The sequence below is a fragment of the Erinaceus europaeus genome, chromosome 2 (genome assembly GCF_950295315.1).
Source record: "Erinaceus europaeus chromosome 2, mEriEur2.1, whole genome shotgun sequence".
Classification (NCBI taxonomy): domain Eukaryota; kingdom Metazoa; phylum Chordata; class Mammalia; order Eulipotyphla; family Erinaceidae; genus Erinaceus; species Erinaceus europaeus.
Window position 1 is genome coordinate 72,009,911 of NC_080163.1, and position 14,861 is coordinate 72,024,771.

General features: G+C 39.4%; 1 protein-coding gene across 2 annotated transcripts in view; it reads left to right on the forward strand.

The window, feature by feature from the left end:
* The window catches only part of FUT10 (fucosyltransferase 10), a 113,165-nt gene that overhangs the window by 83,687 nt on the left and 14,617 nt on the right, over positions 1 to 14,861 (forward strand). The window contains exon 3 of one of the 2 annotated variants that reach the window (XM_007516295.3): positions 8,777 to 9,612. In XM_007516295.3, the coding sequence (XP_007516357.1) occupies positions 8,777 to 9,612 (836 nt within the window). The remainder of the gene's footprint in view (positions 1 to 8,776; positions 9,613 to 14,861) is intronic. The other variant, XM_060182866.1, reaches the window with a different exon arrangement.

A 14,861-nucleotide genomic window follows, 5' to 3' on the forward strand; every position in this document is an offset into this window, starting at 1 on the left:
TTCGAACCGGGATCCTTATGCCGGTCCTTGTGCTTTGCGCCACCTGCGCTTAACCCACTGCACTACAGCCTGACTCCTGTAGGTCTATTTTATATATGTTCCAAGGTGCCTATGGCTTTAGTAGTTTTTGCTTGAGGCTAATAGCTAACATGCAGGTCGCCTAAAAGTTCTGTCTGGGAAGATGGTCTAAGAGTAAAGAATAGGGGGCCAGGTGGTGGCGCACCTGGTTGAGAGCATATGTTGCAATGCTCAAGGACCTGGGTTCGAGTCCCCGGTCCCCACCTGCAGGGGGAAATCTTTGCAAGTGGTGAAGCAGTGCTGCAGGTGTCTCTCTTTTTCCCTCTCCATCTCCTCCTTCCTCTCAACTCCTGGCTATCTCTATCCAATAAATAAATAAATAAAATTTAAAAATTTTAAAAAAGTAAAGAATAGGACTAGAAAGCTGGATTGGGACAGAGAGTAGTTCCCAAACATGAGGAAGGTATGTAAATACAATAACGTTTTGCCCTGTTGATCTGACCTACGGCCCATATCTATTCATATGTAGCATAGAAGCCATTGTAACTGTCAATCTGAGCTCACAGTTCTTGGTCACAGCTAGGAACATTGTAGGTTGCATTCATTTCAGGACCAGTTTTCCTCAAGTTGCAGAGTATGTTGACCCAGCCTCCCTTCAAAGAACTGGGCAGTCCCTATCATTGCTGCTCTTTAGTGAGGGCAAGGTCCTGTAGAAGCCCACAAGAGGGTTTATGTTGATGTTCTCGATGGAAGTGACCAGTGATGGTAGAGAGAGGGATGTGGGAATCCAAGAATTCTCTGAGTAGAGCCCCAGGTGATGGGTTAGACTGGTATTGACCAAAAGGTCATCATTAAAATGTGCCGGTTTTTTTCCCTTATCTAGCTTGTATAGTCCTTTCTTTATCTGATGTGGTTAGACTTAAAGTGATTGAGTGAAGTAAGGCGTAGGAGAGGAAAGTGTCTAGGCCTAAATAGTAAATATTTGATTAGGTGCTTTATGGTGTCTTTTTTTTTTTTTTTTTTAAAGATTTTTATTTATTTATTAATGAGAAAGATAGGAGGAGAGAGAGAAAGAACCAGACATCACTCTGGTACATTTGCTGCCTGGGATTGAACTCAGGACCTCATGCTTGAGAGTCCGATACTTTATCCACTGCGTCACCTCCCGGACCACTTTATGGTGTCTTCTTTAGCAGGTCTTTCTACTCGCTTGCTGAGTTTATTAAGTCTGTGTCTAATCACAGTAGCCTATTGAGCACTTTTACTTTGAGATGTATAGCTTCCCCTAACTTAAGGACTCATTTGTACATGTACCCTGCCCCTTAGGCACTGGCCTACATTTAGGGTCTGTAACTTTGTTAGGGAGTGAGCCATCTGAAATTTAACTAGGTGTCCCATCTATTAAGAAAGGTCTCATCAGATTATTGGAGTTGGAGGGTTAACTTCTTAGGCTTGGAGTCTCTGAATACAGTCTGCAGTGAACGTGGCGTGGTGATATTGGTTGCACTGATTTAGTTGAGGTCAGCAGAGGCAGGATAGGAGATCTAGAGGAGAAGCATGAAGAAATACAAGCCAAGTTCCAGAGGCTTCAAGACAGGGAGAAATACATATTATAAAAAAGATAGGTAAGCTTCCTTGCTGTTTTAGAGTTTTAAAAAAAGCAATAGATAATTATTATTATTACCAAGTTATTTGGGAGTTCGGTTTATTTTGAAAATTCCAATGGTTAGAATCAGAAACTACTTCTTTTTAAATTTTTTATTTATAAAAAGGAAACATTGACAAAACCATAGGATAAGAGGCGTACAACTCCACACAATTCCCACCAGCAGAACTCTGTATCCCATTCCCCTCCCCTGATAGCTTTCCTATTATCCCCCCATTGGTGGGGTTGTCTGTCCAGGGAAATTTGGTTGGTATCATGCTAGCATCTGGAACCTGGTAGCTGAAAAGAGAGTTAACATACAAAGCCAAACAAATTGTTAACCAATCATGGACCTAAAGGCTGGAATAGTGCAGATGAAGAGTTGTGTGTGGGGGGTGTCTCTGTTTTGTGGATAGCTAGTAGGCATTTTTTAGTTATATTTCAAAGGGTCTGTGGCTATACTAGTTTTTTTTTTTTTTCCCTGAGCCTGAAATCTGATATGCAGGTGGATCCTAATTATTTTCTGGGGAGATGATGTCATGGTTAGAAAAAGGACCAGAAAGGTGGATCAGGGAAGAGAGTAGCTCCCAAATATAGGAAAGGTGTATCAGTATTGTTGATTGTAAACCCTATCGATTTGCTGTGATCTGGGGCCTGTATTCAGCTGTATTCAGGAGCCTATGTGACCTCTGCATCCCTATAGATCTGAGCTCACATTCTATGGTCATAATTGGGAATATTCCAAGCTGCCTCAATATCAGGACCTGTCTTGCTCAGGTGTAGCATAGAGTATATTGTCCAGCCGCCCTTTGGAGGAAGGAATATTCTCTACCATTGCTGATCCAAGTTGAGGGCAATGTCCTATGGGGACCCATCATGTCTGTTTGGGAATCTCAGGACTCCCCGATTAGGGCCCCAGCTGATGGGGTGGCCTGATAGTGACTAAAGAGTCATTGTTAAAGTATGCCAATCTCTTGCCCTTATTCAGCTTTTGCAGTCCTTGCTTTGATGAGGTTTGCTTTGGAGTGAGTGAGAGAAATGTAATAGGAGATAGGTGAGGAGGGTATCTAATTCTAAGTAGACTCTATTTCATTATGAACTTGATATTGACTCATTACAGACTATTGTGTATTTTTGCTTTCAGGCATATATTTTGCCCTAATTTATGGAGACATGTGAACATATACTCTGTCTTACGGGACCTGGCCTATATCTAGGTTTTGGGACTTTGTTAGGAAGTGAACCTCCTGGAATGGAATTAGAGAATCCTATGAAAAGAAAGGTCTCACTCGAGTAATGAGGGTGAAGGGTTGACATTCCACACCTGAAGTCTCTGGACACAGTCTGAAGTGAGGCATGCTGAGGTGGTACTCATTGCATTGATTAGGTTGGTATCGCGGATGCAGTATCATTTGGTATGAATTGAGAGAAGCATGCAGGAAAGTGTGCCCCACCCTAGAAGTTCCAGGACTGGGGGAAATATAGGATCTATAGAGGAAGCGGGAGGTTCTTGCTGTCTTAGGGTTTAAGAAGACAATAGATAGTTATTGCTGTAATCACATTATTTGGTAATTGGGTTAACTTTGAAATATCCCTTTGTTAGGATTTGCTGTATCATACACAACATCACATCATTTATGTCCTTTGACATTATTTGCATATAGCTGTGCCACCGGGGTTGCTTCTGTTCTCCCTGGACTAAGCTTTTAAGAGAGTCAACATACCAAAGACTCAGCCTATGTATTAAAAAGATACAGTCTGTGATTTAAAAAGCTTGAGACATTCAATCAAATTTTCCCCTCTCACATTAATATTTAATTAAATATTAGTAATTAATTAATTTATTAAATAATATGATTTCTATGACTACATATTGATAGGAGTGTACATAAACACCATTCCCACCACCAAAAATTGTGTCCCATCCCATCTCCCCTCCCCTTCACCCTTACAGCCCTGTGAAGCTGAACATCCACCTTCACCCTCAACCCAGGGTTTTTACTTAATGCCCTACTCCAAATTCAGTCAAATCCTGCTTTCAGTTTCCCTTTCTGTTCTTCTTTCTCAACTTATGTTGATGAGTGGGATCATCCCATACTCATCTTTATCTTTCTGACTTAGCTCATTTAACGTAATTCCTTCTAGCTCCGTCCAAGAGAAGCCACCTTTGTTCATTGTTCTTAAAAGCTGCGTAGTATTCCATTATGTATATATATACCACAACATTCTCAGCCATTCATCTGTTGTTGGGCGCCTGGATTGCTTCCAGGTTTTAGCTATTATGAATTGTGCTTCTACTAACATAGGTGTACACATATCTTTTTGGTTGGGTATTATGGAGTCCTTGGGGTATATCCCTAGGAGAAGGATTACTGGGTCATATGGAAGGTCCATGTCTCACCTTGTGAGAGTTCTACAGACTGCTCTCCACAGAGGCTGGAGCAGTTTACATTCCCACCAGCGGTGCAGAAGGGTTCCTCTGTCCCCACAGCCTCTCCATGATTTGTTGCTGCTGTCCTTTTTGATATATGCCATTCTCACTGGGGTGAGGCGGTATCTCAGTGTTGTCTGTATTTGCATTTCTCTGACAATCAGTGACCTAGAGCAATGTTTCATGTCTTTGTTAGCCTTTTGGATCTCTTCTGTAGTGAATGTTCTGTTCATATCCTCTGCCCATTTTTGTTGCTAAGTTTGCTGAGATCTTTGTATATTTTGGTTATTAGTCTCTTGTCCTATTCTGTGAGGGGCCTCTTTGTTTGTGTTATAGTTTCTTTGGCTGTGAAGAAGCTTTTCAATTTGATGTCGTCCCATTGGTTTGTTTATGCTATAGTCTTGGAATTGGGTTTGTTTCATCAAAGATGTCCTTGGGGTTTACAATTCTATTTATTTGGGTCTTCTCCCCTTTTTTTTTTTAATTTAGTGAGTATGGCTAGAGGTTTGTCAATCTTGTTTAATTTTTCAAAGAACCAACATTTGGCTTCATTGATCTTTTGTATGGTTCTTTTATTTTCTATGTTGTTTATTTTCTGCTCTAATTTTAGTGATTTCTGTCCTTCTGGTTGCTTTAGGGTTCCTTTGTTCCTCTTCCTCTAAGTCCTTAAGGCATTCAGTAAGGTTGTTTATTTGAGCTTTTTCTTGTGCTCTAATATGTGATTGTATGGCTATGGGTTTCCCTCTCAGTATTGCTTTAGCTGTGTCCCAAATATTTTGATAGCTTGTGCCTTCATTTTCATTTGAGAAACTACTTCTTAAGGAATCAAAAAATGAGAAATATTTCTGGAAATTTAAGTCCTTTAACTTGCCTCATTTTTTTTTTCTCAAATTACTTTATAGGGAGGCATGGTTTACAAGATAGTTATCACATGAATACAGTTTCTTCTTTCTCTGTAGTAGGTGTCATAGATGTCTACATATCACTCCTACCACTAACTACTTGTTATTTTTAACTAGAACTCTGCTCAGCTGTAGCTTATGGTTGTGTGGGTGACTGAACTTGGGATTTTTTCAGCTTCAGGCCTGAAATTCTTTTTATATAACCATTATGCTGTTACCCCACCTTGCACTCACTTTTAAAGAGTTATCTGGTATCGCTCACTCTGAAATAGCTGCACCCCTGAAAATTAAACAGGAATCTAATGTATGAGAATTTCACAGTCTCATTATTAGAAGAAAGTTTTGATTTTTGGGTCCCTGACATAGATTCTTCAGTTTTTTTTCCTACTATGAGTTGCAAATTCAAGGGAACACTTGCTTTTTCTCCCTTCCAACATCAAGATTCAACTGCAACTTTACTAAAAGTGCAAAACAAAATAAAACAATCGCGTAATCCCTCATCCCCCCATTTTGCCATTTTAATTTTATTATTTATTTCTTATGGGGGATTAATAATTTACAGTAAATACAGTTGTTGATACATGTGTAAAATTTCTAAATTTTCTGCAAAACAGTCTTACACCCAGCCTCGGTCTTCCTTCACCATCGTGCATCAGGATCTGAAAGGGCCTCTCCCCACCAGAGTCTTATGCTTTGGTGCAGTACACTGCATCATTTCTGTGATTAATAGTGGTTTAAATGACTGTAAAACTACAGGGTTCCATACTGCACCCACTGCCAAAGTTCTGTGCTCCCACTCTCCCAATGATAACCATTATAGTTTTCAAAATGTCTCAGAGACAGTTTACTTCTGGGAATTTTTTTTAAACACATTTATGTGTTTCAGTCTTCTAGATTATTTTTTAAAAATATTTATTTATTCCCTTTTGTTGCTCTTGTTGTTTCAGTTATTATTGTTGTTGTTATTGTTGTCATTGTTTTTGGATAGGACGGAGAAATGGAGAGAGGAGGGGAAGACAGAGAGTGGGAGAGAAAGATAGACACACCTGTATACCTGCTTCATCGCTTGTGAAGCGACTCCTCTGCAGGTGGGGAGCCAGGGGCTGGAACCTGAATCCTTACGCCAGTCCTTGCACTTTGCAACACCTGCGCTTAGCCTACTGTGTTACCCCTCCGACTTCCAGTCCTCTAGATTCTACATGTGAATGAAACCATCTGGCTTTGGTCTCTTATTTTGCTTATGATTATAAGCATAATCATCTCCAGGTTCATCCACTTTGTCCCAAAGTACATAATATCATCTTTTTTGATTGAAGAGTAGTATCCTATAACTATTTACTTATTTATTTATTGCCACCAGAGATATTGCTGGGGTTTGGTGCCTGTAGGATGAAACCACTGCTCCTGGCAGCTATTTTTTCCTTAATTTTTTTTTATTTGATAGAACAAATGGAAATTGAGAGAGGAGGCAAGGAGAGAGAGGGAGAGAGAGAGAGACTGAGACAGACAGAGACAGACTCCTGCGGAACTCTTCATGAAACTACTACCCATAGGTGAAGAGTTGGGGCTTGAACCCTGGGTCTCCAGCATGGTAATGTGTGTGTTTAACTGGGTCCACTACCACCTGACTGCCCCCATAACTTCATCATCCAATTATCTGTTGATGGACATTTGGGCTGCTTCCACACCTTGGCTATTGTGAATGCTGTAGATATGAACACAGGGTTGCATATGTCCCTTCAAGTTAGTTTGCATGCTCATTTCTTAATTATAATGAATTAAAGACTCTTCAGAAATGGCACCTTTTTTCAAGTCCTATCCTATTATCAGCACAACAGTCCTAGATAGTGGCCATGTAAAAGGCTGGACAGAGTCATGTTTTAGTTTTTCCTCTACTATATTGGTATAGAAAAGTGGAGATGAAACTTGGACCCTCTGTTCTTTGAAGCACTGAAGGCCGACTTTGTGTTTTCTTCCTGGCTTTGCCTTTTGTGCCTGTGCTTTGATGCATACAGGTGGACTAGATTAACTATCACCCATGTGCATGTGCCACATAACAATCAGTAGCAGAAAACTTCTGGTATTTGAGATATAATGTCTGACCCCCCCCCCCCCAACAAGTTAATACTCAGCCTATGTTGATTTTAACCGTATTCCAATCCATCCTTATAGCTTGATCCCTGCTTGGGACTTCTATGTACTGGATTTCACTTCTTCCTCTCCCAAGCAGATGGCCTTGATTTCCTGTTATGCTTTTAGTGGAAACTTTCTCATATAACTCAAGCTTATGGGTTCCAGTTCCTATCGTTGGCCACTTGACCAGTCTAGAATCTTTTTGAGTAGCAACTGCTTCAGTGAATTCAATGAAATAAATTACCTTTTTTTCCCTTTCAAATTCTTTATTCTTTTTATCCCCTCGTGTTATTCTCTGTTGACCTTTGACCACCATCTACCTCTATATGACAATGAACTTCTAGTTCATTGGTGAGTTTTTTCATAGGTGAGTTTTCCTTTATTGTCCTTTTGCTGCTAAAGGTCAATTGTAGCAGAGACCCAGTACACAAGTATATGCCAATTTTTATATGTTAGTCTTTCATTTCTGGTCACTGATAATAAAAGCCCGTTTTCAAGACAGAATACTTTCTTCAGCATTCTGTTTCTGCTCAATATATGTCCTCCAACATAGTCTTATTTGATCTTTAATTGTCTAAAAGCCTTTGTTGATTAATTGATTTCTCATTGATGTACTGTTGGCACCAAAGAGTATATATTTTTGTTTGAGAGCACATACATTAAATGCATTAAATAATTAACCTAACTAATTCTGTTGGGCAACATACTTTATTCTGCTTCAAGCATTTATTTGATACTTTCCTCCCTTTAGTGTATGCTGAAATATGGATTTTCCCCCTATTTCTTTAAAGAAACACTAAATTGTGTCACAAAATCATCAGTGTCAGTAACACTGTAGAAATTCTGTATTTTATGTTGGGACGTTGCCTTCATCTTTTTCAGTCATAGAAATAAGTTCTTCCTGATTGTATCTCTACCCACACAGTCAGGAAACAGTTGCTTACCACATCCATCATTTCTGTCTGCACATTATCATGTTTCAAAGGTTCACAGATTAATCCTGTGGAAACTAGAATCACTCATAATTATAATCCTGTTATGCCTTCTTTATTTCTTGATGTGCTTGTTAATTCATGTCCATCCTACATAGTGCTATTATCAGCTCTTTTGTCTTTAAAAGCCTCACGTCTACTAGATTGATTAACTGCACTTTGTTGAAATCGATCATTTCAGATTTGAAAAATCTATCCTGTATATTTGTTCTGGCTACTTTTGCATGGTTTCACTTTTTTTTTTCTTCTCCCTGCTAATCAATCTGCCAAGCTGGCTCCTTCCCCCTTTTGATTTCTTTTTTTCTGGCTCTTTTCTTTTTTAAGAGCCATCTATATTTCTTTGTTCCTCTTGTTCTCTTTTAGGCAGTGCCTCCAGAAAGAAAAGCCAGTGGAATAAACTCTCCCTTTAGAATTTGGCTATACTCTACCCTCTTCTCCCTCTTTATAGGATGAGATAGAGGGTCCCTCTGTATAGTGGTCTCTCCTTAGCAGTTTCTGGGGTAGGAGTTTTGTGACTGGCTGCCAGACACTTTGAGGCACTGTAAGGTGTTTCTTATTTATTTTCTTAGTCTTTTCTGTATGCTAATCTCACCAGGTAGACTCAAATGCAAACACTGAAATTCTTTGTACATATGATTTTTTTTTCTTCTCCTAGGTACTGACTTTAATATACACAGCTTACCTCTGCCTCGGAAAGCCCACCATGACTGGGCTCTTTTTCATGAAGAGTCACCAAAAAACAACTATAAACTCTTTCACAAACCTGTCATTACTTTATTCAATTACACTGCCACCTTCAGCCGGCATTCCCACTTGCCACTCACAACTCAGTACCTGGAGGGCATAGATGTCCTGAAGTCACTCCAATACCTGGTCCCTTTACAGTCCAAAAACAATCTTCGAAAAAGACTTGCCCCTCTGGTGTATGTACAGTCTAGCTGTGACCCACCATCAGACAGGGACAGCTACATTCAAGAGCTGATGACTTACATTGAGGTTGATTCTTATGGAGAATGTTTACAGAACAAGGAGCTCCCCCAGTCTCTGAAAAATCCAGCCTCTATGGATGCTGAAGGCTTTTATAAGATCATCGCACAGTATAAATTTATCCTTGCTTTTGAGAATGCTGTGTGTGATGACTACATCACTGAGAAGATCTGGAGACCTCTGAAACTTGGGGTGGTCCCTGTGTACTATGGATCCCCCAGCATCACAGACTGGCTTCCAAGTAACAGAAGTGCTATTCTTGTATCTGAATTTTCTCACCCTAGAGAACTGGCAAGTTACATCAGACGACTAGATGAAGATGACAGACTGTATGAGACCTACATAGAATGGAAACTGAAGGGTGAGATCTCTAACCAGCGACTTCTCAAAGCACTCAGGAAACGCAAATGGGGAGTGCAGGATGTCAAACAGGACAATTACATTGATGCCTTTGAGTGTATGGTGTGCAACAAGGTGTGGGATAATATGAGGCTTCAGGAAAAGGTAAGTAAATCAAGAGGTTCTAGCTAGAGTGCTGTCTGGTATTCTGCATCCCTTCTGGGCCATCTCCCTCCTTACTGCTCCTCACTGCTGTCGAGAGCCCTGCCTCTGTAGGAAGGGGTGACTATTTCATTACTATCATCTGAGAACCACTATGAAGTGTGCTAAACGTGTCCTTCCTGTAGGCCTCAGATTTTCCTTTCTTGCTTCTTCTGGAAGTTACCAGGCTGCAGGTACTAGTCAGTAACATGGATGCTGTAGAAGGATGGAAGAAGACTAGAATTAAAAAGAGATTCTGAATCTCATGCACGTCAGTTTTATAATCTCTATCAGTGCTGTGGTTTATATAAGACTTCTCAGCTCATACCCTGAATGCTATAATTTTGAAGCTTCTTTCCATTTCTCCCCTTCCCCCGCCCCGGGGCTTCATGCCTGAGCCATCCCATCATTCTCAGTGGACTGTGTGTATATTTTCCTAGATAGAGGAGGAGAGAGAGAGTGGGAGAGAAAGACAATGAGAGGAGGAGAAACACCAAAACACTTCTTCACCACTTATGAAGCTTCTTTACATGGTGCTTCTATGTAATGATTGGATGCTCAAACCTGGGTCCTTGTACATGGGAAAGTGTGCACTCTACCATTTGAGCTATCTCTTGGCTCCTCATCTCACCATCTCAGATGGTTACTTTCACTTGAATTTTTCTGTTTTTTTTTAAACATTTTAAAATTTCTTTAAAATATTTATTTACTTATTCCCTTTTGTTGTTTTATTGGTATAATTATTATTGTTGTTGTTATTATTGATGTCATTGTTGGATAGAACAGAGAGAAATGGAGAGAGGAGGGGAAGACAGAGACGGGGAGAGAAAGATAGACACCTGCAGACCTGCTTCACCGCTTGTGAAGCGACTCCCCCGTAGGTGGGGAGCCTGGGGCTGGAACCAGGATCCTTAGGCCAGTCCTTGTGCTTTACGCCACCTGTGCTTAACCCTCTGAGCTACCGCCCGACTCCCGAATTTTTTTTTTTTTTTTGCATTCATACTTAATATTAGATAGAAAATATTCAAGTAACGATAAGGATAATTCCTATGAGACTTTTTTTTGGTGAAATTATTACAAAGCCCTTAGTAATGTTTTAAAATTTCTAGATGCTCCTAAGTGTTATTTATCTGCTTATTTTACTTACAACAGGAATGGCCCCACTTAATGTATAATTGAATTTGGTTAAGGAAGTCAGTGGAAATCAGGATGCAGTCCTGGAGAAGAATTTCATAAAAGGAAATTTGTTGAAAGACAAAGAAAGATTACTTTCAATTCCCTTTGACATATTTTTGAAAATGAGATGGCTCACAGATAGCACTTGGCTGTCAACCATCATTCCTTTGTCTGAGTTCCATATACATATAATGTTTTATATGAATTCTCCAAAGGTAAACAATTTCAGTTCACTTTGGCTAGCATATTAATTTCAGATCAAATATAAAACTCAACAGTATATGGAATGATTTTAATGTGTGTAGATACTACATATGGCTTTTACATTTACAGGTTCAGAGAAATTTAAACTATTGGAGGCATAATTTCTCCAATCTTAATAGTTATAATAAAAATTTACATTGATCTGGTTTTGTAGAACAGAGACTGTACTTATGAAACATTTATTTGAAACTGAATTTCTTGATCAGCAACAGGAGCATTAAATATAGCACCATTCTTCCCTAAGTGCATTCTTATTCCCAGTGACATCCTATGACCTAATTTATAGAACCACATACTGCAGAAACAAGAATACTACATTGCAAAACAAAACAAAGCCAAACAAAACAACCCACACACACATATGAGAAAGAAGAGATCACATGAACTACTCATGCCATTATAATTATTTATTCTCAAAATATGTCAAGAGAGAAAACAGACCTCTTGAGGGTGATGATTTGGAATTTTTTTTCTTCCTTTCTTTTTTTTTTAATTTCTTTATTGGGGGGGGTTTAATGTTTTATAGTTGACAGTAAATACAATACTTTGTACATGAATAACATTTCTCAGTTTTCCACACGACAATAAAACCCCCACTAGGTCCTCTGCCATCATGTTCCAGGACCTGAACTCTCCCCCTTACCTACCTCAGAGTCTTTTACTTTGGTGCAATACACCAACTCCTGTTGAGGTTCTGTTAGTGTTCTCTCTCTCTCTTTACATTTCTTTATTGGGGGATTAATGTTTTACAGTCAACAGTAAATACAATAGTTTGTACATGCATAACATTTCCCAGTTTTCCACATAACAGTGCAACCCCCACTAGGTCCACTGTCATCCTTTTCCAGGACCTGTACTCTCCCCCACCCCCAATCCACACCATAGTCTTACTTTGGTGCAATACACCAATTCCTGTCAAAGTTCTGCTTTTCAACTTCTCCCTGTGAATGAGATCATCCCATATTCATCCTTCTGTTTCTGACCTATCTCACTTAACATGATTCCTTCAAACTCCATCAAAGATGGGCTGAAAATGGTAAAGTCACCGTTTGTAATAGCTGAGTAGTATTCCATGTGTATATATACCACAACTCACTCAGCCACTCATCTGTTGTTGGACACCTGGGTTACTTTAAGGTTTTGGCTGTTACAAATTGTGTTTGGATTATCTTTCATGGTCCTCAAGATTATATCTACACAAAATGGGAAAAAAACATGCAAACCCGAACTGCTCTTAACACTTCACAAAAGCATATGGGATCATTAGTGGGCACAGGAAGAGAGGCCATAAAGGTGGCGGTAAGTGGTTTGTTAAAGAGAAAATATGCATTCCTGCATTTCCAAATAGAAATGACTAACTGGTGTCCCTGAAGATGGTATAATTGTCCTCTTTGGCATCTGAGGAGAAACAGAGAAGGTTCTCCTCCACCTAGTTTTATTCCTACCATAGAAATGGTCAGTGAAGATGACTAGAAATTTTTACTTACATGCCAACAAGCCTGTTACATTTTTCCAAATGTTAGTGTGCTCATTACTGAAAAGCAGAACAAAGCATGTTATGAAAGTAAATGAAAGAGTATTAGACCAGTTACTTTCATTTCCAATTATTTTACAAGATTTGCCATAGTTTTTATCTGGCTTGCTTTACAAAAAAAATTTTTTTTATTATCTCTATTTATTGGATAGAAACAGCCAGGAATTGAGAGGAAGGGGGAGATAGGGAGGGAGAGAGACAGAGACACCTGCAGCACTGCTTCACTATTCCTGAAGCTTTCCCCCTGCAGGTGTGAACCCGGGACCTTGCACATTGTAACACGTGTGGTCAACCAGGTGCACCACCACTGCTCCTGACCTGGCTTGCTTGAAAAGAAAGGAACTTATATAAATTTCTTCACTTTCTCTCTTTCAATCAGAGAGAAGCTGAAAGAAATAATTTAATTTTATCCCTGATTATTATTTATCTTACATTTGATATTTGCTCAAATCATTGTATTTGAATGTAAACATTATTGTTGGAATAACAAATGCAGTTTTCTTTCCTCCTCTGTCACACATTCACAGGTCTAGTCTATTAGCTATTTACTGGTATGTAAGCAATATTATAGTACCTTGGGACTGGTGCACAAGACTTCATCACCAGTACCTTATGTATCAGAGTGATGCTCTGATTCTTTCTCATTAAAAGGTATATCAAGGGGTCAGGTGGTAGCACAGCAGGTTGAGTGTACGTGGCATGAAGTGCAAGGACTGACATAGGATCCCGGTTCGAGCCCTCAGCTCCCCACCTGCAGGGAGGGTCGCTTCATGGGCAGTGAAACAGGTCTGCAGGTGTCTTTCTCTCCTCCTCTCTGTTTCCCCTCTTTCGATTTCTCTATGTCCTATCCAACAATGACAGCATTGACAACAATGATAATAACAACAGCAATGATAAACAAGGGCAACAAAAGGGAAAAAATAGCCTTTCGGAGCAGTGGACTCGTAGTGCAGGCACCAAGCCCCAGCAATAACCCTGGAGGCAAAAAAGTGTGTATGTTACAAATATCAATATTTTAAAATATATATTATTGTGACCCTGGAGGTAGTACAGTGAATAGAGCATTGGATTCTCAAGCATGAGTTCCTGAGTATGATCCCCAGAATCACATATGCTAGAGTGATACTCTGGACCTCACTTCTGCTCTTCTTCTCATTCATACAAAAATTAATAAACCTTTAAAAAATTATTGTCACAAACTTAGTAATATGAAGCATACATTTGTTAGGCCTCCAGAGATAGTACAGCATTTTCCTATCAGCCTTTTATACCTGAGACCCAAAGGGCTTGGTTCAATCCCTAATACCACCATAAGCCACAGCTAAGCACAGTTTTCTACTCTCCGACTCCATTTCTCTTATCATTGAAATAAAATATTTTTTAAAAGCATACTTTAAAAAACATCTCAGTTTCTGTGGTTCAGGTCTGTGATTATGGCTTGAGACTCTGGAAGGCTGCAATTAAGGTTTAATAAAGTTTGTGTTTTCACCCAGAGTTTCAGTTGGGGATAGGTGTCCTTTTAAATCCATGTTTGTTGGCAGATTTAGTTCTCTGAAGTTGTAGGGTGAGAACTTCAGCTTCTTGCTAGCTGTAGGCAAGAGGCTGCCTTTAGCTGCTAGAAGCCTCTTGTTGCTACTCTCCAACATGTCGACTTACTTCCTCACACCCAGCCAGGTAGTGAGAGATTACAGCAGATTGGTAAAAAATGTTTAATATGTGATAGTATATGCACGTAATCATAGACACCCATATCATCTTTACCATATTCCATTGTTTAGAAGCAAGTGACAAGTAACTACTTGCAATGAATTTACTCTGAAGGAAGAGGGAATTATATAGGGCATGAATACCAGTAGTCAGGCATCACAGGGCCTGGTTACTGATTATGTCCTCCACTCTCAGTGACTCTTAGTAGGTAATTCTTTCTTTGTTAATATTTTTCTTACTTATTTTAATAACACACACACACACATACACACACACGCTCACCTTTTGCTTATGGTGGTGCTGGAAATTGATCCTGGGATCTCAGAGCCTCAGGTATGAAATGTCTTTTGTATGATTATACCATTCTCTTCAGCCTTTTGAGTGGGTTATTCTTAGTGATGTGTGCTTTATTTACGTAGGAGAAAGACTTGATATTGAATAGATCCTTGAGTTAATTTTAGTCAGAGAATTTAGTCAAAGATCTTAAAATTAGGAAAAACAACACAGAATCATCAGAAATGTAACTTCATGA